Source organism: Neovison vison, chromosome 13 (assembly GCF_020171115.1).
Source record: "Neovison vison isolate M4711 chromosome 13, ASM_NN_V1, whole genome shotgun sequence".
In the NCBI taxonomy this organism is placed as follows: Eukaryota; Metazoa; Chordata; class Mammalia; order Carnivora; family Mustelidae; genus Neogale; species Neogale vison.
In genome coordinates this window covers 32,409,152-32,435,061 of record NC_058103.1, presented here as the reverse complement: position 1 = coordinate 32,435,061, position 25,910 = coordinate 32,409,152, and the positions used below count along the sequence as shown (strand labels likewise).

Below are 25,910 nucleotides of genomic sequence, written 5' to 3'. Positions count from 1 at the left end.
GGATTCGAAAAAGCACAAATGGGCCAAAAATGATCATACCGTGGGCAAACGGACATGACAGGAATGACAAGAGGAATTAAGGGGGTGTGACGGGAGCCCAGAGCTCCTGTCACTCCTGAGGACAGCCACTCATTCGGGGAAAGCCTTCCTGGAGGAAAACCCTGAGCTGAGCCGGAAGAATGAAAAAGACCACCACCAGGTTTGTGTAAACTAAGAAATGTTAGAAGAGGAGGCAGGGGAGAACACTCAGAAAGGCAGTTGGAGGAGAACAGTATGGTGGTTCCTAAAAAATTAAACCTAGAATGACCATATGATCCAGCAATTCCATTTCTGGGTATTTACCCCAGAGAACGGAAAGCAGGGGCTCAAACAGATATCCGTACACCCGAGTCCACAGCAGCGCTAGTCGCCAAGAGCCAAAAGGAAGCAGCAGTTCCAGTGTGCACCAGAAGATGAATGGGTACACAGAAGGCGCTGTGTATGTACAGCGCAATGTTAGCCTCAAAAAGGAAGGAGAGCGGGACACATGGACGAACCTGGAAGACATTACAATGAAATATGCCACAGAGAAGACATAGACTGTCTGATTCCACTAATACGAGGTGTTGAGAACAGTCACACTCACGGAAACTAAGACAAGGGTGACTGCCGGGGCTGAGGGAGATGGGAGCGGGGCGGGGGGTGGCGGTGTTTGATGGGCTTGGGGTTTCCACGCAGGGTGGCAGAGAAGTCGCAGATGGACACTAATGTGTCTGCACAACAAAGGGACTGTACAAAATAGTCCAGGAAATTGAAAATGTTCAAAACACTCAATTTTCTGTTTCGTAAGTTGTACCACACACACACAATCCCCCCTTCCCATCTTCATTCACCCACACACAAATTTCACCTGCAGGAGGATATTTAAAAGTTCCGGGGAATGAGTTGGCAGGAGCTTGTGCAGAAGCACAGAGGGCAGAGAGCCCGTCCCTGCGCGTCTCTTGGGGTGACAGAGGGTCTGAGGTCTGATACCTTTTTGGGAAGTTAGCTGAAAATGAAACAAGTGCCAGCTCACAAAGGATCCTGCAAGCTACGTGAAGGAATGTGGGCTGTAGGCTTCGAGCCCTGGGAAGGCACTGAAGGGCTCTGACCAAGAGACAGCGAGACCTTATTTGGGCCTGAGCCGGCCCCTCGGGCTGCCATGCAGAGGATGGACTGCGGTGGGGAAGAAGCTGGGAGGGGTCCAAGGCCTCTGCAGATCATCTAGGTGAGAGCTGGCAAGGCCCACACTGATACCACATAGCAGAGGTTAAAAAGGCTAAAAGAAGAAGGAAATAGAAGGAATGGAACTTGAATGCCAAGTTGGAAAGCAAAGCAAAGGAAGCCTTGTCTCAGAGCTCTACGTTAGGTTTGGGAGAAGAAGACAGAGAATATAGGAGGAAAGAGGTCTGTCGGGGGGCCAAGGGTAGTCCACATAGTCTTGGGCACACTGAGGGGATGTTGGGGGGACATCTGGGTGGAGATGGGGCCTGAGGGAAAAGGCTGGACTGAAACCAGGTCTGAGCGTCACTGCTAATTGAGGTAGAAAGTAAAGTGAAGAGAGTAGCTAAGATTACCCAGTGTAGAAACCAAGGCATGAATGTTGGAACCACCAACCTCCAAGGCATGGTGGAAGAAAGGTATTCCTAAGAAGGCAGAGGACTACATTCAAGGGGAGCTGTCTCTCCAGATTTCTGGACATCCAAATTCTTCACTGGGGGCCAGATAAGGGAGTGGGATCATCTGGATAGAGGTGGAGAGATACTAGTAGAGCCAAGGTTTGGAGACGGTCAGCCATGGTGGACCTTCTTTCTTTTTGCAAATGAGGGTGCTGAGGCAGAAAGACAGTGTCTTGTCCAAGGACACGTGGATGGTTGGCAGCAGAGCCAGGACCAAACCCAGTCTCCTAGTCTGAATTCACACATGGCGCCCCAGCTTCTTCCAAGAGACCCAGGGCTCACCACAAGCAAAGGCAAAGTAAAAGCTAATGTGTCAAGCAGCGTTCCCCCGGCAGGCAAGCACCTCACCCTTGGCCGGGGTGGCCCCCCTCACCTGAGATGACCTCCAGCAGCAGCATGAGCTTCAGTCCGTCCCGGAAGTCCTCCTCGATGTTCTCGATCTGCGTCCCAGCCTTGCGGAGGTGGGAGTTGCACCATGCCGTGAACGTCTAGGCAAAGGGAAGGCGAGCAAGTGGTCAGGCTCCCCACACATCCCAGAGTCTCTGAGGCCTTCATAGGGGCCTTGCTGGGTCCCAGGCCCCGCCTATCACGCCCTGTCCCGGTGCTGTGTGGATGATATGGGCGGGCAACCCTAGGACGGACCCTCCTTTGCAGCCTCTCCATGTGCCTTTAGAAGGGCTGTCAACTGACCTCTTAGGTTCTTAGGCTTAGTTTCCATCCTCATAGTTACAAGGCAGAATACCCCAGGGGAGGCATAGTGAGCCTTAATTAATTAGCAGGGCAAATGAGTTGAATAAATCTTTGTCCACTTGGCAGCTGGCTTAGGAAAGAATTAGTGTGTCCTGTTGAGTTCACAGTTCACAGGCGGTATCAGGACAAGGAGAGAAAGGGGAGGACCCCAATGCGCCCATGTATGTACGTGTCTGTCTGTCTGTCTGGCATCAGGGTGTCAGGCACTTCCAGCTGCAAAGGTGTGAGGAAGAATTCCAGAAGGGACTCTGAGGAGACTAAATGAAAGTCCATCTATATTGTGATTTTCCAGTCTGTGGGCAGGGGTTGCGGCGGGGGCAGGAGACAGGGGGCAGGGGGCAGGGGAGAGCAGCAACACTGAAGCAGCCCAGGACCAACCCAGCAGCCCCGCAAGGACAGCGCCACCTCGTGGTTCCCACCAGGAACAGGCTGACCCCAGGAACAGAGACAGAAGCAGGTGCTTCCATTTCCCAAGCCCGCCTAGAACTGGGGCAGGGTCTCTCCCCAGAAAGAAGAGCTCTCCAGCTTCAGATGCAATCTACTTCTTGGCAACTCCAGAATTCTATGCACCAAACGGCATCTTCAACAACACAGGGTCTCAAGGGCCCATGTCCAGCCCCCCGCCGCCCCCAGCAGCGCCCGTCAGTTCCCCTCCCACCCGCCCTGCAAAACTGCAATGGTGAGCGGTGTGTTACTCAACCAGTAGCAGGCACACCAGAACCACCCCTCCTCCTCAGAAAGGTCACCAGACTCATGACCCCCTTCCCCCACCACTTCCTCTTGCCCTGAGGGGGAACAAAGGGAAGTGGCAAGGAACAGGCCGAAGAAAGGAATGGTACCCCGGTGATCGTGAGCAGGAAAGAAACGGCTGCTCGGGTTTCTGAGCAAGAGCTGCAGAGCCAGTGAGCAAGAAGGAGGGACGGTGTCAGTCCACGCAGGTGGGGAGGAGGAGGCAGCGTGACAACACCCCAAAGTCCAAGCCTCGTCTTTAAAGCACGCCTCACGAGGCAACTTCTCTCTCCCTACTAACGCTACTCCACTCTGTGCCAGTTTGCTCCCACGATGAAGAGGCTTGCGGGTGTTATCCAGAAGCTTTGGGAAGACTTTGACACACAGATGAGGATGAGCAGGGATAGATTCTGATCCTCAGGCTGGAATGTCCTCCACGCCACGCTTGGCTAGCTCACACTCATCTTCCAAGATCAGGCTCAGCAATCACCTCCTCCCGGAAGCCTTCCTGACAGCCCACCGCCACACCTGGTTTGGGGGCATAGAGCCCAAAGCACCCTGCACCCACGCCATCATTGCCCCTATCCCAGTGCAGGGTCCCTGCCTGGCCACTTGTCAGAGAGGGTGTGGCCTCAGTGCTTTGCCTAGAGTTCCAGAGCACAGGGTCAGGGACACAGCAGTGACCAAAAGAGCAAAAACTCCTGCTCAGCAAAAACCCCCTGTGCAGCGGACATTCCAGACAATGTAAAAACTGGACAGCTGGGTGAAGGAGCATGGTGAAGGAGCCTTGCAAAGCTGGGGGGGGGGGGGACGGTTCTAGAAGACCCAGATGCACCTGTGGATGATGCCGGGAGGTATCCGGGCAGCGGGCTGTTGGGCCAAACAGCGCCCTCGGGGACCCTCCAGAAGCGTAAGACCACTCAGAGGAGGTCTGTTTACTGGGTGCCCTGCCCCTAGTGCTGGCGCAGCGAACTGGCAGGAGACTAGGGGGTACTTAGCCTTTTTCATTTTGTTAAAATTTTTTTGTTGTAAAACATATTAGGGAACTTTCTCATCTTGAAGAGAATTTATCTTGTGGTTCCATATCCTCTCCCAGCTGTGACCTGTCCACATACTCCCGCCCCGGGTGTCACCGCGATAGGTATGCGTGGGGAGGGCAGCTTCTTCTCATCTACCACCATCTGGAATTTCCACTTCGCCTTGCTCTCACCTCCCTTCCAGGCCCACACTCAGCCTCTGCCCAGGGTTTCCTACAGACTCCAAGGGAAGTGCCCCTCCCCACCCCCGCTCCCGGCAGGGGACAATTTCGGGTCCAATGTGGCCAAGGTCCTGGTGGGAATCACCCGCACTGGCCACAGCTGGGGGCTGTGAGATCTGTTTATCGCTCAGCTGTGGAGCGGGGCTGGGGATGAGAGGAAGAAGAGGCTGGTTTTGAAAAAAAAAAAAATACTGCTTTTGCAAGAGGAAAATGCTGTTGAAAGCAGCCGACCCCATTTCCTGGGGAAGCCAGGCTCAGCGCTCTGGGAGACAGAAATGCACCTGTGTTTGCTCACGGCTCCCACACAAAGCCCTGGTTCTGAGGCCTCTGGAGCTGCGCGCCACTGGGAGACCCTCAGTCTCCCATCCCAGGCCCCACAGGTGACTGCCTTGAAGGGGCGCCTGAAGGAAGTTCCACCAATAAGCAGCACATCTCACGCAGCTCAGGCCACGGGACGGAAGGGATGGAGGTCACTTGCGGGCTGAGACCAGGCATGTCGGGGTGCACCACATCTGGTTCAACTCTTTTCCAGCTGTGTGACTCGGAGATTACCCTCCCTTAACTTCAGTTCCCTGACCAGCAAAAGCTAGACAGTGACGCCAATTTATGAAGTCGGGAGGGTTAACTAGAAAACACTTGTACACTGCCTGTCACTTTGAAAGCGTGCCATCGAGGATAAGGAGGAGGAGATAAAGCAGCTGCCTTCCCCGTGGACTCACCTGCTCTGTGCCCCCAGCCTGCAGTCTCCTCCCTGCCCTCAGCCACCAAACTCTGTCCGGGTACCACCCCGAAGTGCAGCCCTGAGCTCCCAATATGACACCCCGTGTGTCTGAGAACTCTGCTGTGCTCTGGGAAAGGACTAACATTGTGGTGTGGGGTGCAGGAGGCCCATGACTTGGACAGCGGCTCTGTGGATCCTCACCAGAGAAGAAACCAATGGGGCAAAGGAGTGGGGAGGACAATGTGGGCACCGCACAGCCATATGCTCGCCTCCAGCGTACAACCCCACTGTTGTGTCTGGACTGAAGAGTCATGGTTCCCGGGCCAGGGCAGCCCTCCAGGAGCTCCTCAGTGAAGGACTTATTAAACTAAATCCAAAACACAGAGTTCCAGTCATTTCCACCAGATGAACAAAGGATGGAGATGTCCCACTTGCTGGTGAAGATGTGCAAACAGACCTTGGTCTTCACGTTCACCCTCCAACATTATCACAGAGGAGGACACCTGCACCTGCTCCTTGGCAATGCCCCAAAGCTCCAACAAGGACGAAAAGCCAACAGCTACAAGTGATGCCCATAGTTAGAGACCCAGGGCCCAGTGCCTCCAGCCCACACGTCCCAGTGTGGTGAGGAGTGCTACCCCAGCTGGGCTAGGGTCCAGCCTCACTCAAATGAAGGGCAGGGGGCCGTCTTATGGCCTTAGTCCCAACCTTGCCTCACCCTATCGGACCTTCCTATTGCTCCAAGAGCCCCATCACTGGGTCCTCCTTCAGATCACTGTCTAAAGAGACAGAAGCTGCTGATGGGGGACACCTGGGTGGCTTAGTCAGTTAAGCGTCTGCCTTCCGCTGAGGTCATGATCCTAGCTCAGTGGGGAGTCTGCTTCTCCCTCTCCTTCTGCCCCTCCCTTTGCTTGTGGGTGCTTGCTCGCTCTCTCTCAAACAAATAAATAAAATCTTAAAAAAAGAAAAGAAGCTGCCGATGGGCCTTTGATGGATGCACTCTGCAGCAGAAATGGGCTCAGGGGTGCTGGGAGATCTCAGGAAATGTGCTTGGGGCCCCATGCTGGAAGGGCTCATTCCTTTCCCATTTCACCCTCCTCCAGCTGCAACCTCGAAGGGTGCTGGGAGACAGGGAGGGGCTGGCAGAGAACCAGAACCCGGGTTCAACCTCTCTCAGACCTTGTACTATCTACCCACCTCCAATCTGCATATCTAACCCTATCTAATGGCTGAAAGTCAGGGCTGCCAATAGGCCTGGCCAGGCCCCAAGTTGGGGGTGGGGGGACAGATGGAAACGTCATGACAGGGGAGATAGGGGAGAAGAAGGAGGGTGTTTGAGCCCAGGCTGAGTTCCATGGAGCTAGCCATGGAGAAGCACCTTTGTCTACCTTCTTTCTCTACGGGCCTCAAAGTCCTGCTGTCACAGAGAATCCTCTAATACTTTTCCATTATGTCTTTAACAAGTAAATATTTCCCCTAAAATGTGCTGAGAAAACAAGTGGCTTTTGAAAACGTGCTGTCCCCCACTCCCAGCTCAGAGACACCAGAATGTGACTTTAGTCACACAGGTCTCCTTGAGCCTCTGTTTTCAAATCTGTAAAATGGGAATCAACAATAGCATCTAGTCGGCAGAACTGTGATGAAAATTAAATAAGATATAAAAGTAGTCAATAAAAACTTAGAAAAAAGAGAATATTAACCTTAATATTGCTAATTTAGGCTAATGATGGTAACATAGTATTAATATACGTCTGAAATACAGTAAATGCGTAAGAAATAGTCACTGGCATCATCGTTGTTGTCTATACCTTAAGATTCCGAAAGAGTATCTGTATTATTATATTCAGCTTGGTTCTGGGGTACAGAGGATCACCCCATAAGCACGAGTCAGAGGCTGAACCTTTAAAGTCAAGCAGCGTTCAGAGCCTTCATCTTAGTGGGTGAAGGAGTGGTCAAACGTGAGATGCTAAAACACGGGAAGTCAGGGCACTTGACTAGAGGATCACTCTGGACAGCAAGCACCTGGGAGTCTGGAAGGATTCACTTTAAAGAAGATCACGCAAACCCGGGTCCCACCACTTCTGGGTCACGTGGTCATGGTGGGCAAGCGACTCAGTGTGGCTTTGCTCAAGGTGCTCACCCGTAGAGCGGGGATAATATGAAGAGGGTAAAAACACACGGGGCCAGGGGATTCCGTAAGATGAGGCATTTAAATCACCGAGAAGAGCCTGGGACAGAGTGGCTGCCTGATAGTTACCTATTCTCACTGCTACACAATAATCAGAACTACCATTATTACAAGTTCTTGCTGGCCAACGCATTTTGCTGAAGAACGTCAGAGCCAGAAGCGATGCTAACAGCACCCACGTCAAAGCCTCCCTTTACAACGGAGGACACGTGACCAGAGAAGGCAAGTAGCTCTTCGCAGGCCACCAAGTCGGGTATGGTCGCAACCCAGCCTCCTGATTCCCCGTGCCGCACACTTTCCGTTCCACCAGGACACTGCCGATTTCAGGCTGCAGGTACGGTGGGCTGAATCTTAACGGAGTATCGTTGAAAATGGGTCACTGTGAAATGACACCAGCAACCAGATGGAATCTGGGTGACTCGGGTCAGCTGTGGCACAGAGTCTGAGCTGACGGCCCATCAGGAGAGCTGGTGTGGGAGGGGCAGCCTGTCTGGGGGCAGCGTGGTAGAGAGGTGACGGGAGCAGAGCCAGGAAGAGGCAGGCGGTCACCAAGACATGGGAGAGCGTTCTGGATGGCGAACAGATCAGAAACATGTCTTTGCGGGGAACTCTGAGAACTGGGGCTGTCTGACCAGAGGACAGAAGAGAGGACTCAGCAGCTCACTTCAAAGATTTGAAAGACCTTCCCGTGGATGAGCAAATAAGTCTGCTGGACAAGTCAGGAGGCAAAGTAAGGAATATAGATTTGAGAGCAAGACTGACCAGGCCCAGTCCCAGCTCTGCCCCTGAGCAATTGTGGGCCAGTGACTTCACTGGCTTGCCCATCTGTAAGCCAGGAACCCAACTAGGAACCGAACCCACCTCCAAGGATGGTGAGGGGATGGATGCAGCAAATACACGGCAACCGCTGAGCACGATCTCCCACGCGTTAGGTTCAAAGAATGGTGGCAAGTAGTATTAGGATGGAGGACAGTGCCGGGAAGGCTAGAGCTCAGTGTGAGAACAGACCAAATGTCCAGTGTGCTACCTGCCAACGGCACGTGCTTGGTGAGGGTGCTGGGGAGGGATCCACACACCCCTCGGCACGATGCTGATTCTCTGAGAGACCAAGGCAGTCCTTGAAAAGGTTACTTTAGAGATATGTTCAAAGAGCTCAGTTACCAAGAGTCACACTTAAACGTGTGGGCAGAGCTTCTCAACCTCTGTACTATTGGTACTTGGTGCTGGTTTCTTGGCAGGGGTCGGGGGGCCTGTCCTGTGAATCACAGATGTCCAGGAGCTCCCCTGGCCCTCCCATGAGATACCACTAACATCTCCCCATTTCAAGGGGTAACAACCAAAGGTCACCATCCCCTGAGAGCCCAGAGGAGACAAACACATGCCCTAAATAACAATATTAGCAGCTAACTCTACTAGGCACATCTGTGGACTAGACCCTCTTCTAAGTGTTTCACCCTCTTTAACTCTGACATCTTCGCAACAGCACTCTGAAGCAGATGCTCTTATCGTCCTCATTTTACGGATGAGGAAACAAAGCCTCAAAGAGGTTAAATAAATGAGCGGAAGGGGCAAGTGTGAGGAAAACGGGACTGGGGCGTCTGGTTCGCTCCGTTGGCAGAGCAAGTGACTCCTGATCGAGGGGTTGTGAGTTGGAGCCCTACGTTGCCTGTAGAGATTACTTAGAAATAAAATATTTAAAAAAAAGACTCCTAGGGTCTCTAGCTCCTTAATGGGAGAACATGAAATCTTCCGAAGTCTCCAAACAAAAAAAGCGGCACACACAGGAACAGGATCGAACAAGGTATTGACGCAAGTACCAAGCATGCAATGGTGTGTGCGTTGGCACCCCTGCAGCCACCACAGGGTGGGTGCCAGCCGCCTAGGGATCTGGCAGCAAAAGCTGACAGGACTTCCCGTTGGGCTGGATCGAGGACTGATACCGGTCACCAGGGAGGACAGTGAAAGGCACCATTCACGCTGCCATACTTGGTGAATTGAGACAAAGGATATTGACTGTCACTTGTTACCTTGGCAAAAGTAAGTTTCTGTTCATTCCCATGGCAGGGTGGGTACGGAGACAAGGCCCCGCAAGATGTCACAGCAGGCGGGGATGACGTCACAGTGGGCGGGATGACGCCCTACGTCTCCTGAGGAAAGCTCCCCACTAAGGGGAACTGAAGTGCACGCAAGCCCTAGCCCAATGCCTAGGCGCTATTCTGGGCAAACACTGCTAAATTAAGGCCATGAGTAAGGAAATGTTCTTGTCAGCATTACTTGAGAGGAAAAAATTAGAAACGGACCCAATTATACTAATAAAGTATCAGTAACGTAAATTATGATTCATCCACTTAATGGAACATTACACAGCCAAAATGAGAGGTTCTGAAACTATGTATTATTATGGAAAGAACCCTTAGATACAATTAACAAAAAAGCAGGATACAGAACCGTATGTACAGCAGCAGGGTCAAAGCTAAGTGAGTGATCCCAGGAACGTGAAAAGCGCCTGAAACAAAACCCATCCACACGTGAAGACGCCGGGGCTTCAGGAAGTGAATGCCCGACTTTCTCTGCTTCCCTGGATCAGGCACCTGCAAATACGACCTGCATTCACGATCTGCTCCCTCGCCCTTCTCCCTGCTAGCACTTTCCTTTTGGATGTTTACTCGCCTAGAACACAATCCAGGCCATCCACTCTTGGCTGACCTCACCAGAGAAGCCTCTGTTGACAAAGGTGCCTTTTCTATCGGTCGCACGACAGGAAACAAGATAACCCACCTGCAGCCCAATAAGATGGCCTGGCGTGGTGGGGAAACAGCAGCCCCCTCTCATCCTGCCGCCCATCCCTCCAGGCCTTGGGCTCCTGTGCGGCCCACACCTCTCCCCCGCACACCCTCCCATTCCTCTGGGATCACTCCAGGGGAGCCATTGTTCAGAGGACCTGGTGTGTGCATGTGATCCCAGATAAGCGACCTCGACCCCTTCCAGCTATGGAACCCCAAACAAGTCCCTCACACCTGGCTGGCTGGGATCCAGCAACTTTTCCCATCATAACGTGCCTAATTCAAAGACGGAAGCGCAGATGAGAGCTACAATTGGGGTGAGCATAGCATAAGGTATAGAATTGTCCAGAATCACTACTGTACACCAAAAACCAATGGAATGCTGTGGCAACTATACAATCAAAAAAAAAGGCCCAACTACAAAGAGCACCAGGGGCAATCTTCTGTTCCTTGTAGGGCTGATTCCTATTGGTGGGCTCTGCTCCTTATCAAAAGAGGCCAATAAATTCCATTAGGGACAGTTTCATCTCCATGAACTCCAAGTATGATCGGTGTTTCAGTCTCGAGACTGATAGCTCCCGTCCTCACAACCAGACACCTGCTGGGAGCTCAGGGGATCACCCACAGAAGCTGTATGCTGGAATGTTCCTGGAAGGGAGCTGGGGCCTCCTGACAGAGGACAGAAGGACATTTGTTTTTTACAGAATACCCTTCTGTTTCTTTTGAATTTTTATACTGGATACAGTCATTACCTATTAAAAAAAAAAAAAGCTATGCAAATGTAAGAAAAGTCTGTCTGCAAACATATGCATTTATCTAAGTTAGACCTCTGGGATGGGATACAGGGAACTTCCCATTGCTCTGAGAATTCTGGGTTGGGGGGGGTGCGTGCTCATGTATTATCAGGGCGTGGGGAGATGTTTCCAAAGAAAAAAAGTAATCAAAAGGAAAAAAAACTGTCCCATCCACTTTAAAGAATTAGGAAGAGAATCAAGTAAGATACCACACAGAGAAAGGATTCTGAAAAACTTTCAAGTGCCTTATCCATGTAGAATATTCCAGGGAAAGTCATAATCGGGGGCAGGGACAGAAGGATAAGCCAGCAATGACACACACATCCACCCCAATAGCTGGTAAACTGCTAATCGTGGGGCAAGAGGAAAGGCAGCACTCCCTAGCCAAGAGGCTCCAGAAAACCCCAGTCTAGTTTCTCAGCCTCTTAAAGGTGGTATGTGGCTGCTCATTCTCAGTGCATCCCCTCTCTCCCGGGAGCAGAGCAACCAGGGACGTGGTCTAGGCTCCCAGAGTCAAAACCAGTTCTGCAGCCCCCCTCCCAGCTCCACCACAGCTGCCAGTTGGCGCAGTGGGTGGGCATCGGGCCCGGGACCCTCAAGGGGGCTGGGTCAGCACGTGCGCAGGGTCGAGTTCTCTGCAGCATCCGCGGGCACTGCGAGGGTGCCTTCTCTCTCCCGCCGGCCACCCTGCAGACCCTCTGGTCCCCACCCATGGCCAGGCCAGCCAGGGTGTGGGCACTGGGTGGTGTTGTGTAGGCCAAGAGCTGCCCAGAAGTGATCTCAGATGCCCACTGCTCTCATAACATAAACAGGAGTATCTGGTTCACTTATCAAGGGCACGCTGCCAGCCTTTCAAAGCAAGCTGTCAGCTGGCTCACTCGGAGATGAAAAGCAGAGTCCTCAAGAACATCTCCACCCAGATCTGTGTACTTTCCCCCAAGCTGGGAGCGGTTGCTGACAAAGTTGAGAACCGCCGGGCAGCTTCCTCTGTTTGGAAAGGGTACCTCTCGCACAGCTTGCCCCACAGGCCACATGAATGCTGGCATCCTAGAGACTCAGGGTGCAGGTGGCTGGGGCGCCCCAGGGAGCTGGACTGCGGAACTGGGCAGAGCTGGGGCTGCGGTCCTAGTCTACACCTTTCACCCGTTCTCTCTGGGCAGGATTCTTGGTCTCGGCCTCAGGATGCCCACCTATAAAATGGGGATAATAAGGCACAGCAGGATGCCTGGGTGGCTCAGTAGGTCAACCGTCTGCCTTCAGCTCAGGTCATGATCCCAGAGTCCTGGGATCAGTCCCACATCTCATCAGGCTCCCTGCTCAGCAGGGAGTCTGCTTCTTCCGTGGCCTGCTCTGCCTGCCATCGCCCCTGCCACCCCCACCCCCCTTATGTTCTCTTTCTGACAAAAAAACAAACAATCAAAACCACAAGACCTACACAGCACGGCATCAGAAAGGGCCAAATTAGATCTTATGTACTTATGGCCTGACGCTATGTCGACGGCAGACTCAAAAAATCTTAATCCAGGGGCGCCAGGGTGGCTCAGTGGGTTAAAGCCTCTGCCTTCAGCTCAGGTCGTGATCCCAGGGTCATAAGATCGAACCCCACATCGGATTCTCTGCTCGGCAGGGGAGCCTGCTTCCTCCTCTCTCTCTGCCTGCCTCTCTGCCTACTTGTGATTTCCGTCTGTCAATTCAATAAATAAAATCTTTAGAAAAAAAAAAATCTCAATCCAGCCCGCCTCCGTTCCTCACTGGCTGCGGGACCTGAATTAACCTGTCTAGGCTTCCATCGCTTCATCTGACAAATGGGGACACATATTATTCCTACTTTGCAGGTTGCTGTCAAAATGAGGCCAAAGGAAGCAAACACAACAGAGCAGGAACCCATACACATCTGGGGTCATCCTGCTTTCACTTCCCAACCCCTTCTGTTTAATCAAGGTTAATCATTCACGGAGCTCTACAGGCTGGAAAGAAAGACGTCCTGTGGTTGTTTTTCCTGTGGTTGTTTCCCACCCCCCACCCACCCCCACCCCCGACTCCTGAGGAAACATCGAGACCAGCCTGCCAGCCAGGGGAGCAAGGGCCTGTCCATTCCCTCGTTTATGTCCACCTGCAGCCCAGGTTGGGAGACAAAGGAGCAGGGGCCTGACTGGCTCAACCCAGCAGGAACCTCCGACCTGATGAACACACCCGGATTCGGGAGAGCTCACACTGCCTCCCGGAAAAGGCCCTCCAAAAGCAGAGGGGAGCTTGGGCAGCTCAGCACCTTCCCTCCTGGGTGGACAGGTGGAACTTGCCAGCTTCTGAGAGAATGGGGAACTGTTTTAAAAAGACTGGTGGCCCTGTGATCCCTGTGAGGAAGCCAAGGCCGTCCCCTGAGCTCCTGGCCCACGAAGGTCAGCGACCTCCACCATCTCCACTTCCACAGCCAGAGACCAAAGAGTGGCAATGCAGCCATCGGCCACCGTCAGCCAAAGATCCCGATCCCGGTGGCTTTGTGATCCCAATCCACCAGGCCTCAGCTGTCACATCAAGAAGACAAAGACAAACAGGAGCATCTACTCCACACGGTGGTTGGGCGGGAGGGTTGTGCGAGCCAATGCAAAGGGCTTAGCCCATGACCAGACGCAGACTGAGGGCTCGCTGGATGTTAAAAACCAAAAAGCTATCTACAGAGACACAAAGTGAGTCCTAGTTGCTTAGGACTGGGAGCAGAGGAGAAAGCGGGGTGAAGCAAAGGGGCACAGGCTTTCTTTCTGAGGTGATGAAAATGTCTTCAGGGGAGCCTGGGTGGCTCAGTCATTAAGTATCTTCCTTCAGCTTGGGTCATTATTCCTGGGTCCTGGGATCGAGTCCCACATGGGGCTCCCTGCTCAGGTGGGAACCTGCTTCTCCCTCTCTCTCTACCTGCCGCTCCCCCTGCTTGTGCTCTCCTCCTTCCAACTCTATCAAATAAATAAATAAAATCTTATAGGAAAAAAAACTATTCTCAAGCTGACGGTGAGGAGGGTTGTACAGCTGTGAGTATGCTATCTGCCTTTCAACCATACCCTTGACATGGGTGAACTGTATGTAAATTGTATCTCAAAAAAGCTGTTATAAAAAAAAGACAAAAGTAAACTGAACTGTTCCAGGACCCCACTAAGCCTTTTACTGAGGTGGTGTTGTTGTTTACCTGTTAGTCCCACTGGCAAGAAACCAGCCACAAAGGCATGCCCTGGACCCTCCCCTTGTCCAGGCATCCAGGCGCGAGTCCAGGGTATGGACTAAACCAGCCAGCTACGGACTGTGGCCCGAGAGCAAGCTAGCAGGAGGTTTCCAAGGTGACAGGGACGGGTCTCATCTTTGGTGAGGCCAGGCCTGAACCATGAGGTACAGGAGGTACCACTGGCCTTCTTGATGTCTCCCCAAGGAACAGCTACTCTATGGGGCAGCTCAGAGCCCACAGCATCTCATCCTGGCCACCCCTGCTGCAGAGCAACACTTCGCTCTGGAGACCAGTGTGACGACGGCCTGCTCCCCACTGTGGACCCAGAGCGGGCCTCGCCTGGGACGCCTCCCCCACATCTGGAGTCCAGTCCTGGCCCGCAGGTCCGCTGGCATACAAGGCCTCAGGAGGCTGAAGCTCACAGGAGTAGCCCACACATTCCTTCTCCAAAGAAGGAAAAGCCACCCAAAAGTGAGGTCATTTGGTTTTTCTGGCACTGACGCTCACAGCTATGGGCCACTCGGTTCCACAGAAAGCTTCCCCGGATGACAAGGATTTGGCCCAGCCTCGTATTCATAAAATATGGGGATCTGTGGTCTGGCTGACTTGCCCATAGCTGGACTTCCCTGTGTTGCTGAGGTGTGACCCTTGACTTTGCCTCTCGAAGCCTCCATCTAGGAGACCCCACTCCGCAGAAACAGGCCTGCAAGAGGACACGCACTGTGTGCGAAACGGTCAGCGGGCACCACGCAGGAGTGCGGGAGGTCCCCTCGGTGCGCGTGTATCCTTGAGTCTGGGTCAGCACGTTGTGGCGGGCCCCACAGCCCAACACCTACGGCCCTGGCCTCCTTGACCCAACCAAGGACACATGACCGATGGGCCCTCGGCGCCAACGCCAACGCCGCGATGCTCCCACTGCGCTCGGGAGGGGGACTGCCACCCAGTCCACGTGACCTCCCACCAAATACAGTAGAAATGTGGCCTCCCAGGGGAAAGCTCCAAGCTCTGGGGAACCCAGAGATGCCTCAAGCAGAAAGCAGGGGTAGCGGTGCCAACTCAAGAGTCCAAGGGCAGTGTGGGAGCAGCACAAGTGGGTTGGGGGTAGGGCGCAAACTTCCTGAGCAACAACAGACTCACTGCCTGCCACTCCCCCAGGGAACGGGGCTTTCTGCAGAAGATCTCTGTCAGTCTCCTCTGGGACAGCAATTACCCCATGCCTAACAGGAAGTTTCTGGTTCCTGGAGCCCTGAATGGAGAAAGGGAACGAGAGATGGGGCACACAGAGTACCTCCTGAGTCACACAATTGTCCCTTTACACCTAAGAGACTGGTCAACAATTAGGATGTTGTTGGGGTCCAGGGAAACAGGGGCTCGTACGCCCTGCTGGAGAGCAACCCAGCACTAGGTCGGGAACGACGGCAGGCACACCTGCTCGGCCCCCCAGCAATGCTCTGGGCTGGAAGTCGCCTTCCCAGAGACCTCCTCCTGTGGTGACCACCGGGTCCAAGGGAGAAAATTCATCTTCCCATCAGCTGTGTTGGAAGGGGCGCGCTTGGGAACAATTCGCAGGTCCACAGTAAGGAAGACAGTGGGTAGAGTGGCCGGACACGGACCTGCAGTGACAGTGGGCTGTGAGCTGAGGGCCTAGTTAGGTCAGTTCTCCTCAGCTGAGGTCCCGGAAAATAAAGTTTCTTCTCTCAAAACCCAAACACAGATCAGCACATTATAAAGCAACACAGAACCCCCAAATCCCCCAGTAAGGCCCCAAAGACAACCTGTGAGCCAAGGAAGAGCACAGCCAGGCCCAGGCTGATGCCACCACTGCCCGCCCAGCCTGGCCACCAGACAGGAGTACAGGGGGTACGGTGCACTGGCAGCCAGCATGGCGGGCCTGCTGGCCACATGACCGGCCCAGCTCGAGGGACAGGGCAGCAAACGGATCAGCAGCAGGAAGCAGGAGGCTGAAAACAGGAATGTGTCCACAGAAATGTCCTCATTTTAGGCGGGGCAGGTGGGGAGGGGGAGAAGTGTAGCCGCAGGTGGGTCTGGCCAGGACCCTCCAACTCTGCTAGGACCGGGCAGGACATGGGGTATCTGTCTGTGGGGGCGTGTGATCGCAGCCTCCCCCAAAGCAGGAAGAGCCACAGGCACTCTGTCCCCCAGCGCTGGGCTTAGCCTCAGAAACTGTGCAGAGAGCAGGGGCAGGCAGAGGGCAACATAGCCTCCCCCAAACCTCAGTCCACAGAAAAACAGAGTGTCAAGCCCCCCACAAAAGGGGCACTAAAGGCAATGGGGACCTCTGGCCTCCAGGAGGGGGTCAGAGAGGGAATGTGATCAGAGAGGTTGGCTATCCTTACCACTTTGTGAGGCACCCAACATTTCAGCAAACCTGCTCAACAATCCTGTGCTAGAGGAGGAAACTGAGGGTCAGAGGTGCTCACAACCTTCCCAGGCACCCAGCTAGTGAGAAACAGAACTGAAATCTGCACCAGGGTCCACAGGACACCAAAGCCTCAGCCCCAGAAGCCTTCTATTCTCACATAGGCTGGGCAATAAAGGAGGAATCAGCCAGCACCACCTGTCCCAACCACCCAGCTTCACCCACCATCCTGCATCAGTCCTGCGCCTGTCTAGAGCCACACAGGCACCTGTGCAGCTGTCCTCGGGCCATCCCTGAGCCTGGATCAAGGAGGGTAGCTAAAGGTCAGCCTAGGACACAGGGCTAAGAGTCACCTCCAGCCATGAGAGAAGAGCCTGCACCTGGTAGCTCCCTGGGGATGCAGAATGGGCCAGGCAGGCTTTTCTTCAAGTCTCAACTTTAGGGAGGTGGAGAGAGGGTTTGAACTCTGGTCTCTTTTGGCTTTCTGAACACAAAGCCCATTGACAGAGATCAGGAATAATTAAAGGGGCAGCCAAGTCAGGAGTGTGTATGCCAGAGTGTGGGCAACTGGCTTGTTTGGGCTTGGACTGGCCTGATGTCAGCCGCCTCCCCCACAGCAGTCCACTGCAGATGCTCTGACTCGCCCAGGCTCCAGGATCCCCTGCCTGGGAGCCGGGAACCGGGAGCCAGATTCACATGGGCCACACGCTGGGCTCCTAAATCAAGGAGCCTTCAGTCTGCTGGGGATGACAAATGTTTATCACTCATATAAATGACTGTATATTTGCAAGCTGAGTTTAAATGCATATGGGGGAAGTTCCAGAAGATCTGGGGCTTAAAAAGGGCCCTAACCTGGTCATGTGTGTGTAGGAGTGTGCATTCACACCCATATGGACTGCTGCCTTGAGGAAGTCAGTGGATATTCTTCTTTTTAAGATTTACTTATTTATTTTATTGAGTCAGAGAGTGCAAGTGGGAGGGACAGAGGGAGAGGGAGAGGCTCTCAAGGAGACTCAGCCCTGAGCGTGGAACCCAGCACGGGGTTGGACTTCAACACCCTGAGACCATGACCTGAGCCTGAGATCATGACCTGAGCCAAAACCAAGAGTGGGCCATTTAACGGGCATTTTTAATGAATTTTAATGAATTTTTAAAGCTGAGGAATTTTAATTAGATGAAAAGACTATGAACATGAAAGGGAACCAGGTAATTTATCATCCAAACCAGGGCACTTCAAAATAAAAGGAGATGCTGTTAATAATTACATCGGGGCCCGGGGCGCCTGGGTGGCTCAGTGGGTTAAGCCGCTGCCTTCGGCTCAGGTCATGATCCCAGGGTCCTGGGATCGAGCCCCGCATTGGGCTCTCTGCTCAGCCGGGAGCCTGCTTCCTTCTCTCTCTCTCTCTGCCTGCTTGTGATCTCTCTCTATCAAATAAATTTAAAAAAATCTAAAAAAAAAAAAATTACATCGGGGATATCAACTGATGAACGGATAAAGAAGGTGTAATATATACATATATACAATGAAATATTACTCAGCCATCAAAAAGGAATCTTGCCACTTGCAATGACACGGGTAGTACTGAAGAGTATTACGCTAAGCGAAATAAGCCAGAGAAACACAATTATCATATGATCTCACTCCTATGTGGAACTGAAGTTAACAGGACAGAGGAGCATAGAGGAAGGGAGGGAAAAACAAAATAAGACGAAATTAAAGAGGGTGACAAACTGTAAGAGACTCTTAATCACAGGAAACAAACTTCGGGCTGCTGGAGGGGTGAGGGCTGGGGGAATGGGGTAACGGATAATGGGCATTAAGGAGGGCACATGACGTCGTAATGAGCACTGGTATGATATGTAACTGATGAATCACTGATCTCTACCTCTGCAACTAATAGGACACTGTATGTTAACTAAATAAATTTAAATTTAAAAAAATAATAATTACATCAGGGTAACAGGTGCAAACCAAGCCACAGGGTCACCCTATGCAGGTGTGTGGGGCTGGGCGTGGTCGGGCGGCGATTCCCCAAGCAGATGGGGCGAAGGATCCCAGTGCTCAGGCACAAGGACCCACTTGCTCAAACCACTGGAAGATGGTGCAGGAGGAAGGTGGGGTGCAGAGGCTGAGGTCAGCCAGCCACTGGGACTTGAGGTTTTGCAGGAGGTTAGGATGGTTTCTCCTAAGAACAATGGAAGCCCCTGAAGAGGTGTGACTTCGGTGGAAGGTCTGGGGGTGAGGATGAGGTGGGTGCTGGAATCAGGTGCTGGCGGACCCACAATTACACCTGCATCTTGGAAAGAGACTCCTAATTTTGTGCGAAGCACAGATCAGACGTGGACAAGAACGTCAGCAGAGAACAGCCAGGGGACCACACAAAGGCCCGGGCCAGAGAGAAAAGTGGCTTAGACCAGGGTGACGGTGGTGGAGACAGATAAGTGGGTGGGTGCAAGTACACCTGGGGTCAGGAGGGATCAGAGGTCACCATCAGATTTCCTACCTGAGCCAAGAGATGAAGGAATGAATGGATGAAGGTGCCATCCACCAAAACCCGGCTTTCCACCAATTCCCCTGCCCACCCAGACACCTCCAGCAGCTCACCATGACTACCAAGGAGGGTCTCGGCAGCTCTCAGACTGACAATCCAGTGTGAAAGTCAAGAGACAAAGGATCTGAGAGACCAGGATACCCTCCCAAGCCCACTGTCAAGGGCTCAGTCAGCATCGGCACCATTAATCCTCCCAATCTCCCTATGAAGTACATACTATCATCAATCCCATTTTACAGATGAGACAGCACACACAGAGCTCACAAAGTCACTCAAAGTCACCTCAAACAGCCCATGGGGGAGCCAGAATTCAGGCTGCAGAGCCCATGCTTCTAACCACAGACTCGGTCAGCCTGGACCTCCTCTCTCCTGACTCTCCCAAGTGCCCAGCAGCAGGTGATGTGCACAAGCCCAGCATGAGGCTTGTCCCCCCTCACTGCCCACTGGCCCATGTCCCCCCAGCCCAGGCAGATCACCCTCCAGGTGTGGAGCCCGCACAGGAACACCTGAAGCTCCCCAGGGAAGCTATCCTAGGGAAAGGCAATCCTACTGCACAGAAGGGACAACAGACAAGCTGAGCCTTAGAGCAAAGAGCCTAATGGAGCAAGTCCAGTGAGTCCCACCCCCCTCTCCAAGCCTTTCCACCAAAACCCAGAGACAAGCAGGCTGAATTCATTAAGAGCTTCTTGTAGGGAAACTGAAATGGGGGGGAGAAGGGCACACAAAGAACCTAAAAAGGTTTTCCTTCCACGGACCAAGCCAACCTTGAGAATAAGGAAGGAGGGGAGGCAGCAGACTCCTGCCCCTGGAAGGGCCATTCCTCACTTCCCACACACTCTGCCCTCCACCATCTGAGCTGGGGGGTTCGCCCTGCCTGTACTTCTAGAAGGCTTCCCAGACCTAATCAAAACAGGGGGGAAGGACAGGAGAAGTAGACACTAGCTACCCACAGGACTTCCAGGATTCCACCAACGGCCCTGTTCACCCGGCCCCTCCTGCCTCCCTACCCTCCTTCCATCTGTGGATCCTCAGTGGCCCTGGAACAAAGCCCACAGCTCCCCATGCTCAGCTGGGGCCCGACTTTCAGAAGGCACACCTGGGGAAGCTCCAACTGCCCCACAGCCCTGCCACCCACTCACTGTAGCTGGTCTGCAAGGGCCTCCCTCAAGGGGTGGCAGCAGCAGGTCACTGCTGTTCCCCCTCTGCTACCACCACAGCCACGAAACTCACCTCCTTCCTGTCACCCCACCTCTCTCCATCCCCCACCTTTTCCATGCTTCAGTAGAACGCTGGCAGGCACAATGGGCACACACGGCACTGCGAGGTCCGAGTTCTAATTCCGCTTCCACCACAAGGGAACACAGGGCCTGAGTCTGTCCCAGAAGCCTCACGGTCTCCTCACTTAGAAAGTCTTTGAGATTATGTGGGGGCCATACCTGCCTCAGAGCTGTCTCAGTGGGCTCTCGAGAAATGAAACGATAACAGCCGCTGGGACAGGAATTCGAGAGTAGCAAAGGCGAGAGTTTCCAAAACCGGCCTCCTTATAAAACATGCTGAAGATGCAGATCCCACCCCAAGAACCGCCATTCTGGTTCAGGAGTTCTGGGGTGGGACCCATGAATCAGCATTTTAACAAGTACTTCCAGTGAATCCTGTCATCGAGCAAGCCGGGGTAACTCTAGGCTCTAGAAACGCAGAGGAAGTCTGCACCACCTCCCCGGTGCAGAGAAGGAAAAGAAGGGTTTGCTGAAAGCGTTCCCTGGGTCTATGTGCACATAGGAAGTAACAAGCCCCGCCCACGCTTAGGGAGCCCATCAGGTCCTGGACACCCACCAGAGTGGCCGGTGTCCCTCCTCTCAGTTAATCCTGGCAGTGACCCTGCAGGACAGGAAGAAGATGGCAGAGCTTCCCTTCACCCCGGAACTGCCAACACAAAGCTGGGCTCCCCACAGCACACTGCAGCCTTTGTAAGACGGACTTTTCCCGCAGGGTGGGACGAAAAGAAGACAGCAGCAAGCAGGACTACCCCTGCTCCCTCCCCCCGAGCCTGGATGGTGGGATCCAAGCACGGGTGGTCCCAAGCATCCCATCCTGCAGGAGAAAGGGGCATCCACTCCCTGGAGAGGGAGACTGCTATAGTCCCCAAATACAAGGAGGACAGGGGTCCTGGAGCCTGCAATCTAGGAAGGTAGGGGGGACCCACCTAAGAAACAGTCATACGGTGACCCAGCTTAGAGCAAGTGCTGACGTGAGGGGTTCTAAGAGGGTCTGGCAGGAGACGGTGCCAGGATCTAAGAACACGTGGCACTGGAATGAAGCCCAAGGTACCCCGGCCCTTTTCTTTCTCCAAAACATGTAATCCCTGCTAAGCGAGATGCAGCTGCCCCAAGACAGTGATGGCGTTGGTGGGGGTGGGGGGTCCACCCCTCCTCTGCTCATCTAGACTCTCCGAGGGGGCTCAGGGCAACAGAGGAAAGCACCAGGCAGTCCCAGACCTTGCCTTCCTGTACCGGGTCCTGACCCAGGCCTGCTGGCTGGTGGCTCCCCTCCCACTTAGAGGACACAGCAATGCCCGCAGCTGACATTCAGTGACACCTGCTTACCAAGCAAGCACTATGTACCAGTCATCACGTGGACTCTTCGCCGCAACCTTGTAAGTCAGCTTCTGACCCCCCCCATTTCAGAGATGGAAAAACTGAGGCTCCAGAGGGTTAAGCACCCCAGCTGACAAAGACCAAGCCCTCAACCGAAATCCAGGAGTTCCCTAGCACCCAGTTCCACAGTTCCTTCCCCTGCTACCTCTGCCTCCCTTGCTGAGCCTCAGGGAGCCAACATGGGGCAGACAGATCACTACACACATTGCCAAGTGGAGCACCCAAGAAGGAATGATGCACAGATCCCTGCAGGGAGCCAGGGTCCTGGCTAGTGGTGGAGGTCTACACCAACCAGCAGGCAGAAACAGGTTTGCTCCACACGTGGCTCTGGGATGGAGCCATATTTGAGCGCCCAGCTTGAACCAGCGGTCGGCCGCAGGGGCGGCAGATGTGGAGAGGAGATCCTGCTCTGTTATCAAGAAACAGACAGGGGCACCTGGGTGGCTCAGACATTAAGTGTCTGCCTCCAGCGCTGGTCATGATCCCTGGAATCAAGCCCCCCATCAGGCTCTCTGCTCAGCGGGAAGCCTGCTTCTTTCTCCCTCTGCCACTCCTCCTGCTTGTGTTCCCTTTCTCACTGTGTTTCTCTCTGTCAAATAAATAAATAAAATCTTTAAAAAAAAAATAAACAAAGAGAACTACTCTCCAAAGGAAGCTAGGAAATTTTATATTAGTCTCTGTAACGGGCCAAAAATCTACCTCACAATTACCCTCCAGGAGAGCCTCTGGCACAGAATCAGCTCAGGACAAAGGGTCGGGGAGAGTGGGGCCCGCAGGTTCTGGGTCCCCACTCCTCCCCGGAGTGCCCAGGATGCTGCAGACCCCCTCCCAGGATCTGTAGCAGGAGCAAAGCTGGGACCAGGGCCAAAAAGACCCTTCCTTCAGCAGAAGATGCCAGAGCTTCTCATTAGCTCAGTGGCCCCAGACTTCTCCAGACTTCTGTGCTACAACCAGCAGTAGCCATGGTACCCCCGTGGTGACCCAGCTGGCCAGCCTGCCCACCTCTGCGGGCAGCTACTGGGGCAAGGCGAATGGACCAGGGGCCTGGCCCTGAGGGATGAGGAAAAAGAGCTGACCTACTAACCCTGCTGTGGGGGCTCAAAGTGGCCAAAAGGCATAAACAGTCAATACAAAAAAATAATAATAAAAAATACACGCCTGGGTGGCTCAGTTGGTTGGACGACTGCCTTCGGCTCAGGTCATGATCCCGGAGTCCCGGGATCGAGTCCCACATCAGGCTCCCAGCTCCATGGGGAGTCTGCTTCGCTCTCTGACCTTCTCCTTGCTCATGCTCTCTCTGTCTATCTCTCAAATAAATAAATAAGTTAAATATTTTAAAAAAAAAAAAAAATACAAAAAACAAAATAAACAGCCAATCCATAAAATGTAGCAACTGCACTTCCGGGTAGATACAGAAAAGAACTGAAAGCAAGGACTCAAATAAATATTTATATATTTGTGAATATATAAATATATTTGTGAACCCGTGTTCACAGCAGCATCACACACCACAGCCAAAGGGTGGAAGCGATCCGAGTGTCCGCAGAAAGATGAATGGGTCAGCGGCATGTGGTGTACGCATGCCAGGGAGTACCGGTCAGCCAGGAAGAGGAAGGCCGTGCTGACACAGGCCACCACACAGATGAACCCGGAGGACAGGAGGCGAAGCACGTAAGCCAGATCCGAAAGGACAAAGGGTACACGACTGCCCTTCGACCCGGTACCCAAAGAAGCAGTCAAATTCACAGGGAAGACGGAAGGGTGGCTGTCCTGGACCGGGAGGAGCAGGCCATGGGGAGTTCGTATTTAATGGGGACAGTTTCAGTTTTGCCAGATGACAAGCGTTCTGGAGCCTGGATGGCGGTATAGTCACACGACACATTCACAGTAAGTGAATGCACTTACTGTCATTGTACAGTACACTTAAAAATGGGCGCCTGGGTGGCTCAGTGGGTTAAGCCGCTGCCTTCGGCTCGGGTCATGATCTCAGGGTCCTGGGATCGAGTCCCGCATCGGGCTCTCTGCTCAGCGGGGAGCCTGCTTCCCTCTCTCTCTCTCTGCCTGCCTCTCCATCTACTTGTGATTTCTGTCTGTCAAATAAATAAATAAAATCTTTTAAAAAAAAAAAATGGTAAAATGGGGGGCACCAATTGGTGGGCCAATTGGTTAAGCATCTGCCTTTGGCTCAGGTCATGATCTCAGGGTCCTGGGATCGAGCCTTGTGTCGGGCTCCTTCCTCAGTGGGGAGCCTGCTTCTCCCTCTACCCCTCCCCCTACTCGCGATCTCTCTCTCTCTCTAACTAACTAAAATCTTTTTAAAAAATAGTAAAAGTAGTAATCTTATGTATATTTTACCATAAACTCTCTCTCTATATATATATATATATAAATACAGAGAGATGAAGATTAAACACAAAACCTTATGTGTGGCATAGAAAAAATAACCATGTTACCTGCGGGAAATTTTTTTTTTTTTTTTACCACAAGCAAGTTATACTCTCATAATAAAACAGACATAAAGTTAACAACCCGACACAATTCAAAATCATGACCAAGGAGCTGCCCACTCCACACAATGGGGCAATGCCATCGCCTGACTGTCCCCTTGCCACCAGCGCCAGCCTGCCCAAGAAACACACCCCGCCTTGAAGGCAGGAAAAGTGGACTTTCGGGTGGGGGCCAGCGATCATGCCCAGGGCCTCCCACTCTTTATGAAAACAGCAGCAGAGATGTGCCCCCAGGGCCAGAGCCCAAGGACTACTAGGGTGCCCCTCCCTGCGCTCAGACTCCAAGATGACTCCAGCTCTGGGAGGAAATGAGCCAGTCTGCCCCAGTTCCCCTTCTAGGAAGCCACGAGGGAATGACTTAGCCCAGGCCCTGCACAGGAGGGCTCTGGGGAAACCACTTCCCATCCTCCACCTCCACTTCAGGGACACAGGAAAAGGGAGACGGAGAAAACGTTCATCTGATGGAGGAAGACACAGGGTGGAGAAGGCGCAAGGGACAGGCGGGCCTTTCCTCTCTCCACCCTCCATTCCCTCCACGAGCACACAGGACAGCTGCAGCTCCTTTTGGCTCTCAAACCATGGGCTTCCGTACCCGCTGGCTGATATTCCAGGGCTGGAGAAGACAAGACATGGCCTTGGAACAAGGAGAGCCTCGAGATAGGGACCCATGCCCGGTACCCGCCTGCCCCCCACCCCCACCCCAGGAAGCAATGCTTCTAACAGGAGCACTAGAACCCCCACCCTCAGACCACGCCACTCATTCACTTCATGTTTTCTAAGCTCTCGCCCTGTGCCAGGGGCCGTGCTGGAGCTGGGAAACCAGTGAGCTGCCCAGCCTCGAGGCACTCACAGCCTCCCGGATGTCTCCACCCCACCCCCTGTCCCCATGCCAGCCCTCAGAGAGAGCAGGACCTGCAAAAGTAATACAAACAGCAGGCAGAAGGGGAAGCCATACGGGCCCCGAAAAGAGCACCAAGTCAGCTGAGAGTCAGGAAAGTGTGGTTTGAATCCCACGTCTGCCGCTGATTTTCTGTATGATCAGCCCTCTGGGCCTCAGTTTCCTGATCTGTCAAAAGGGGTCTGAGGCTGGTGTCTGCAGGACCCTCCAGCTGACAGCCTGGAACGCTCCTGGAATGCCGGGATCCCAGCAGCACCACTGACCCCTGACCATCCGGGACCCGCAAACTCCAGACAGGCCGAGCTGACAGCAGGCCAACTCCGGGGAGTTCTGGGGCACCAGGGACAGAGCTCAGCCCCGGGATCCCAGCTGCTGGAGGCTGTCTGAAGGCGAACATCTGCTGGAACTTCAGGGATAAAATGGATGTCGGAGAGTTCTCCAAGTCGGAACCTTTCAGCTCGGGATGGGGTCACAGGACCAGGAGGAAGCTTTGTGCATTCTCCGTGCCCCAGTGCCTAGTAGGGGAAAGGGGCGCCTCTCCCGCCCCAGCTCTGCCGGATCTGAACCATACACACGGCCCTTTTCTGAAGGGAAGGGCTTAACACAAACCAGATGTGGTAGGGACTTTCCCCCACCCCCTCCTGGCCCTAAAATTAAACATTTGGTGTCTCCTCTGCCAAACTCACTTGAAGGCCGAGCCTTAAAGAGCCAGCACCTCCGGTTCTCACTCTCACACGCTCTCAATCACATCCCTGCTTAAACAAAATGTCAAAGTCCCCAAATGGTAA

At 53.4% G+C, this 25,910-nt stretch overlaps 1 protein-coding gene across 4 annotated transcripts in view; it reads right to left on the bottom strand.

Moving 5' to 3' along the window:
- ACTN1 (actinin alpha 1) overlaps positions 1-25,910 on the bottom strand; it is a 96,967-nt gene that overhangs the window by 42,438 nt on the left and 28,619 nt on the right. For 3 of the 4 annotated variants that reach the window (XM_044230802.1, XM_044230800.1, XM_044230799.1), the window contains exon 2: positions 2,071-2,185. In XM_044230802.1, coding sequence (XP_044086737.1) covers positions 2,071-2,185 — 115 coding nt within the window. Of the gene's footprint in view, positions 1-2,070; positions 2,188-12,532; positions 12,540-13,808; positions 13,814-25,910 lie in introns of those variants that run through there. The other variant, XM_044230801.1, reaches the window with a different exon arrangement.